The sequence below is a fragment of the Drosophila virilis genome, chromosome 2 (assembly GCF_030788295.1).
Source record: "Drosophila virilis strain 15010-1051.87 chromosome 2, Dvir_AGI_RSII-ME, whole genome shotgun sequence".
Classification (NCBI taxonomy): domain Eukaryota; kingdom Metazoa; phylum Arthropoda; class Insecta; order Diptera; family Drosophilidae; genus Drosophila; species Drosophila virilis.
Genome location: NC_091544.1, coordinates 23602085 through 23608084, shown reverse-complemented (window position 1 = coordinate 23608084; position 6000 = coordinate 23602085). Strand labels below are relative to the sequence as shown.

Genomic DNA, 6000 nt, shown 5'->3' with positions numbered 1-6000 from the left:
TAGGCAAAAACCGAGACGTTAAGCTACTTTTAAGAGGTTTTAATGTGCTTTTAAAATAATACGATGCAAAGTTATAAAACTTGCCTTGACCTCACATTTTTCGATCATTCTTGCCAGACTCTTAAGAATTGGACGCTTCTCTCAGCGTCTTCTTAAGCGTTGAACTTGTTTGGCATCAATCAGGGCTTTTATTCGATCAATCTTACGTGATTTTTAAATAAAATCGGTAAAATTAAAATTTTTGAACAACGAACGTGTTTAAAAGACAAAAACGACAAAACTATTTTGAGCTATTAATGTTCTCTTGAAGTGACGCAAAATTTGACTAAATTTTAACAAATGATAACATTAAGAACTTGCAAATCATCACAAAGCATATGCATATGTATCTCAGCATTCCCACTAGCACATGCAGGTGCGATCATTCCAATTTGTTCCTGAAGCTATGCATGATTCGCAAGGTACGCCTCATGGCTCAAACTGACGAAATCAAAACATCGGACGCTCTTTGGGGTCCATGCTTTATAAATTTGTTCATACAAAATATGTTTAATTAATATAATTTTAATATTGTTTGTAAAAACAAAACTCCATATGCTTGTTGTGAGTGTGGTTGCAGATGCTCTTTAGATCTTAGCTTTTGCAAGTGATCTTGAGATTTAATAAAATAATTATATTTACTAAAAAATTTTTGATATTTATATTTAATATTTGATATTTATGAAACATATTTTTGTGTAAAGTGCATGTAAAAGCACATACGCCTTATTAGTGTGCCTTGTGCTTTTACCTACTATTTTAAGAGCTACAAGTAAAAGTCGGGAGGTCCCGACTAGGGGATACCCTGAACCCTCTTCTTTCAACATCAAATGCATATATATATTCCATTACAAAAGTTGTGTCAGGTTTGGTGACTCTAGCTCTTATTATTTACCAAAATTGCCCAAAAAACAGGATTTCAATATCGATTTTTACCGATTGCTTGGAAACGGGGTAAGTTATCTATTATTGGAAACAAACTCGATCTGCGCAGGCACTAGGAGCAGCCACATCTAAAATTTTAGTCTCTAGCTCTTATAGGTTCTGAGATCCTTGTGTTCATACATACGGACAGACAGACAGACGGACATGGCTAGATCGACTCGGCTATTGGTGCTGATCAAGAATATATATACTTTATGGGGTCGGAGATGCTTCCATCTGCCTGTTATATACATTTGGACTTAGCACAAATACAATATACCCTTATACCCATTTTAAATGGGTTCAGGGTATAAAAATGGTGTAAAGCTAATAAATAATATCAAATAGGTATCAAACGTCCACAAAGTCCAAGAGAAGATGGTGGAAAACAAATTCAAACATTCTGACCGGGAGCAATTGGATAATGTGGACGAAAATATCAAACATTTTTACTGGTGTATTAATTTACTGAGTATGTCGAGTTCAATTCCTTCAAGGGACGACTGAATGTCCTGTCGAGAACTTACCTGTGTAAGTGTAGCATTGTCAGTTCAAAATATTTGAGCTCAATAATGCAAATAGCTATATGGAAACTTATGTATGTTTACAAAAATATATGAATATGTATATGTTAAAAATATATGTAAAAATATGTAAAAAACAGAATAATTTTAAAATACTACATAAAATGCTTGAATTAATTAGTGGACCTAAACCTTTACCTTGCCATATTTTCGAAATAAACAGTTTAGGTTTTGGCCCACTAAATATTTATGAAATTGGTTCGGGCCATAGCATCGAAAATAACGAAATTCCTGAATTTTGCTTAGATATCTTACTTTCTTTTTTCTATACGATTTTGCTCATTTGTAAGGAACATAGTGAAAATAATAAATACCGGGTTGGCTCAAGGTATCTTGATAAGCAAAAATGTATTCCTATTTTCATTTTCTACCGATCCTTGCAGGGGTATAAATATTTGTAAACAACTTCCATGTTGGCCATTTGTTATGAAATTTTTAGATCCTTAAGATGGGAATTAATAATTGTAATTCGATATTTCTTGATTTCAGGAAACCTTTTCAAGTAATTTTTGGTTGAAGATCAAATCGCAGATAGTTAGATGTATGTAACTGAAAAAATTTTAAAAATGACACTGCATTCATATGAAAATTTATTTATAAATTTTCAAGTAATAAATATTTTATTTCGATGATACTTAAAAATACATATAATTTATTTTTTACAACAAAAATTTAAAACTTAATATATTAATTTGGAATATGCCAAAAGATTTAAGCTAATAAATACATCTAGAACTTTTTACTTATGTAAATTGCATTTGGTTTTATACACAGTCAACGATAGTTGTGTTACGATGTTAAAATTAATAAGTAGTTGTTATTATTTCATAATGATTATTGCTTGGATACATTCAATGATTTAAATTGTAACTGTCTTGCCCCGGATTTAATAAGTTATACGATTAGATTTACCTAAAAGACGATAGAAGTATTACAAGTACTTTAGACTTATCCACAGTGGTATTTCCAAAATGACTATTGCTCAATATCGCTGTGTATTGATGAGCTTGACGTACTTCTTTTATCGGGACTGTGCGATCGGCTGTTTCCCGGACTGGATACTTTTGAAGCACAGGAACGAACGGACAAATCTTCTGGTTCGCTGTCATAATAACTTTCTTTGGAAGACTCACAATGAACCGACGAACTTAACCTTTTAAGAAGTGCATCATTTAAGCCAATTGCGTCGTTTGTTTCAGTCGTCAACTCCATTGTTTTAGGCAGGGCTTCAACTGCGGGGTGCATGGTAGCAGCAGCTGCAGCAAATGCAAAAAAATTCAGGCTTGCGCTAAACATTTTACACCAATCCAGCAGGGTGCCACCCTGACCATCGGTATCTGTCGCTGGTGTAAAATTTGCAGCTGCTTGGCTTGAGTGATTTCCAAATGATGTTTGTACCATAGAAGGAGGCTCGCCAGACGTCGGTGGAGAATGGCTGGTGACAACTGGAGTAGGCGTTGATGTCAGAGGACAATCAATATCATTGTTGTTATTATCATTAATGTATTGGGTTTGAGTAGGTGCCACATATTTCGCAGGATCCTTTGCCCAGTTTTTGACACTCAGCAAGGGACAATTATATTTCTTTGATTCTTCTAATGCAGTAGTACATTCAGGCTTAGGGTTAGGTATGCCGCTATCAGCAATATAATTCAATTTATGAGACAGCTTTGAGTTCAAAAGCGCTAGCAAGTTAAGCTGTTGCACCATATTGTTTGTTGAGTATCCCCACACAGGTGAGACAGAATCTGGACTGGCAGAGTGAACATCCGATATTTGGTGCATTGCTTCGGTGTGCACTCCATTTCTTTTTATGAACTCGACTAAAGCCGACTTTTCTAATAATGTCTCATTGTAAGATGTGTAATCCATCGCCTGATACGGCAAATTGCTGTGACTGAGCTCGTCATAATTGGGCAATGGTGCGAATTTCGTGGGCAGCAGTTGAAGCTCAAATTTGGCGCGTTTTTCTGGTGGTGTGTCGAGATTCGCAAGACCCAAATTATCTGATCCCAATTGACGACACATAAACCTTAACTTTTGCTCATTTTTACACCAACCACGAAGCGTAGATTCAGGAACTCCAATGTCCCTTGAAACACTGGCTTTTGTTTCTCCATTATGAATTCTTTGAATTGCCCGCACTTTGTCATTAGGCGTTAGATTGCGAAGTGGTCGTTTGCCACGAGTACTCATTCGAATATTCATATGCTGGTAAGCTGATATGTCCATTTTAAAAAACTAACCACTAACGTCTGCGATATTCTATGCACGAGGGCCAATTTTCACAAATCAAACTGTTTATGTTGCTACGAGTACTGCGACAACTGTTGTTCACTCTTCGGATTAACAGAAGGATATGATTATAATTCGGCAAACATTGTCCTGTCGAAGCTATGGCTGTTCCAAAGAGAGTTCAAGGCGATTGCGGCGAAGAGAATGAAACACAACATGCATCCGAACTCATGAACTGCTGACCATTTACTAACATACACACACGTATACAAACTCTCTCGGAGAAAAACGACTAAGAGAAACTCAGAAGCCAGAACAATTAAAGAGAAATATACCACCACAACAACTTGTTACTCTTGTCAGCCAGAATTCGCTTCGCGCAAACTCTGTGTGTAAGTGGATGGGAACAGAATTGCTAAGATAACAAAACTCTTGATTTGAGAACGGTTTTCTACACTACCCTCTCAGCTGATTTGCATTAAGAGCTAAGTTTCTGTGGGTACACTTGCAGAGGGTATCATAATTTTGTCATGAAATGTGTAACGCATAAAAGCTAAAGCATATATTCTTGATCATCCACAGTTAAGTTGACATACTGATCTCATTTTTAATACAACCGGCTTAAAGTAGTACATGTTTCACAGGCGGGCTGATATCTCTATATATAAAACTGTTTATCCTGACTGACTGATTGGTGATCAACGCACAGCCCAAACCGTAAGAGCTAGGAAGCTGAAATTTTCACTGTAGTTACCTTATGTGATGAAGGTGCATGTTAAGGCGGGGTTTCGGGAAACGTTTGTATGAATCTTTTTTCTATACCATCCGATTGGCCTCAAACTCAATTTCAAAGTTCTTTTTTCAAATTTATTTGAGGGGTGTTTCACACTTATGTATGAAATGAATGTATTCCTCCTTGGTGGAAATGGGGGTCAAAGATTTGGTGGGTGACGTTTCGCCCTCAAATTCATTTTGAAAGCTCTATATGAAAAATCATTTGAGACGTGTTTCACATTTTTCGCAAAATCTAAAATCCTTCGGTAGAAATGCAATTCAAGGATTTTTTGGGCGAAGTTTTAAGTGGTGTCCGATTTGCTTCAAACTTATTTTTAAAGCTCTACATAAGAACTTAATGAATACCTGTTTCAGCAATTTGGAACATTTCACTCGAAACAGTGGTAATATGACGGAAAACGTTTATATGAAAGTAGTTTGTTTACTGTCCTCGCAGTCTCAAAATCATTTTCAAAGCTATTCGCAAACATTGATTTTATAACATAAGTGCCACGGGCAAGGCCGGGCTATAACCGCTAGTCATATAAGTTTTTGTTTTGGTATCAAATATTTTTAACAAGGATGAGCAAATTACTCTTCGCCATTACGAGATTTGCCTTATCGTAATCGATAATAGTTATCGATAATCGTTATCGATAATCGTAATCGTAAGAAACTGCAAAATAGGTTGAAAGCTCAAATACAACAGTCATCCGGCACTACTCCAGTCTCCAGTAATATGCTCGGTATATTATTCACATCGACTGATGACTTCTCGACTGTCGGGAAATATTTCCACACTTAACAATGGTGCAACCCATTATTTACCACCTAAAAACTAAAAGGGCCACTTTTACAATTAACCAACGCCTTTCCTATAACCAAAGGAATTTACTGCGAAAATGAAGCAGCTTTTAGTTCCGAGACAATAAGATCTACATTGAAAAGTTTCTACGGTATCGAAATAGTTAACGCTCTACCTCTACATAGCACGTCTAATGAACATGTGGAGCGTCTGCACAGCAAGGGATAATGCGCACTTGCAGCTGATTAAGCGTCAAAAGCTCAGTGTGAGCATACACACCTTTAACTATTACTGATCAGCAGTTCTTTTAATACCTTAAGTTACATATATACACCTAAATGCATAATTAAATCAGAAATATGTATAAGGCGTGGTCGAAAGCTCTTTCGCTTGCATCTTTACCTGTACACTCACATTAAGCACATTATGTTTGTTTGTACACAGATACGAGGATGCAACGAGAAAGCTTTCGGAACGTTAATACGCTCAAAGATTTTAGAGAGAAAGATAGAAGTGTGGTCACTTACATATATCCAACTGCTTCCAACGCTGAGGAAGATGTGGTTCCCCTTCGGTTTATGTTGTGGGTTGGTATGATGTGGCATCTTTTTGTTCTTTTTTCCGTTCGTTTAATCACTT

At 36.2% G+C, this 6000-nt stretch overlaps 1 protein-coding gene across 1 annotated transcript; it reads right to left on the bottom strand.

Annotated features, from left to right (window-relative positions):
- Positions 1-2205: 2205 nt before the first annotated feature.
- On the bottom strand, positions 2206-4002 carry danr (distal antenna-related). Its single transcript, XM_002052912.4, has one exon. It carries the CDS (start codon positions 3777-3779, stop codon positions 2523-2525), a length of 1257 nt encoding a protein of 418 aa, XP_002052948.1. The 5' UTR covers positions 3780-4002; the 3' UTR covers positions 2206-2522.
- Between the last annotated feature and the right edge of the window lie 1998 nt (positions 4003-6000).

Excerpts from the sequence above, each read along its gene's own strand:
- danr (XM_002052912.4), bottom strand. The coding sequence starts at position 3,779 with ATGGACATATCAGCTTACCAGCATATGAATATTCGAATGAGTACTCGT.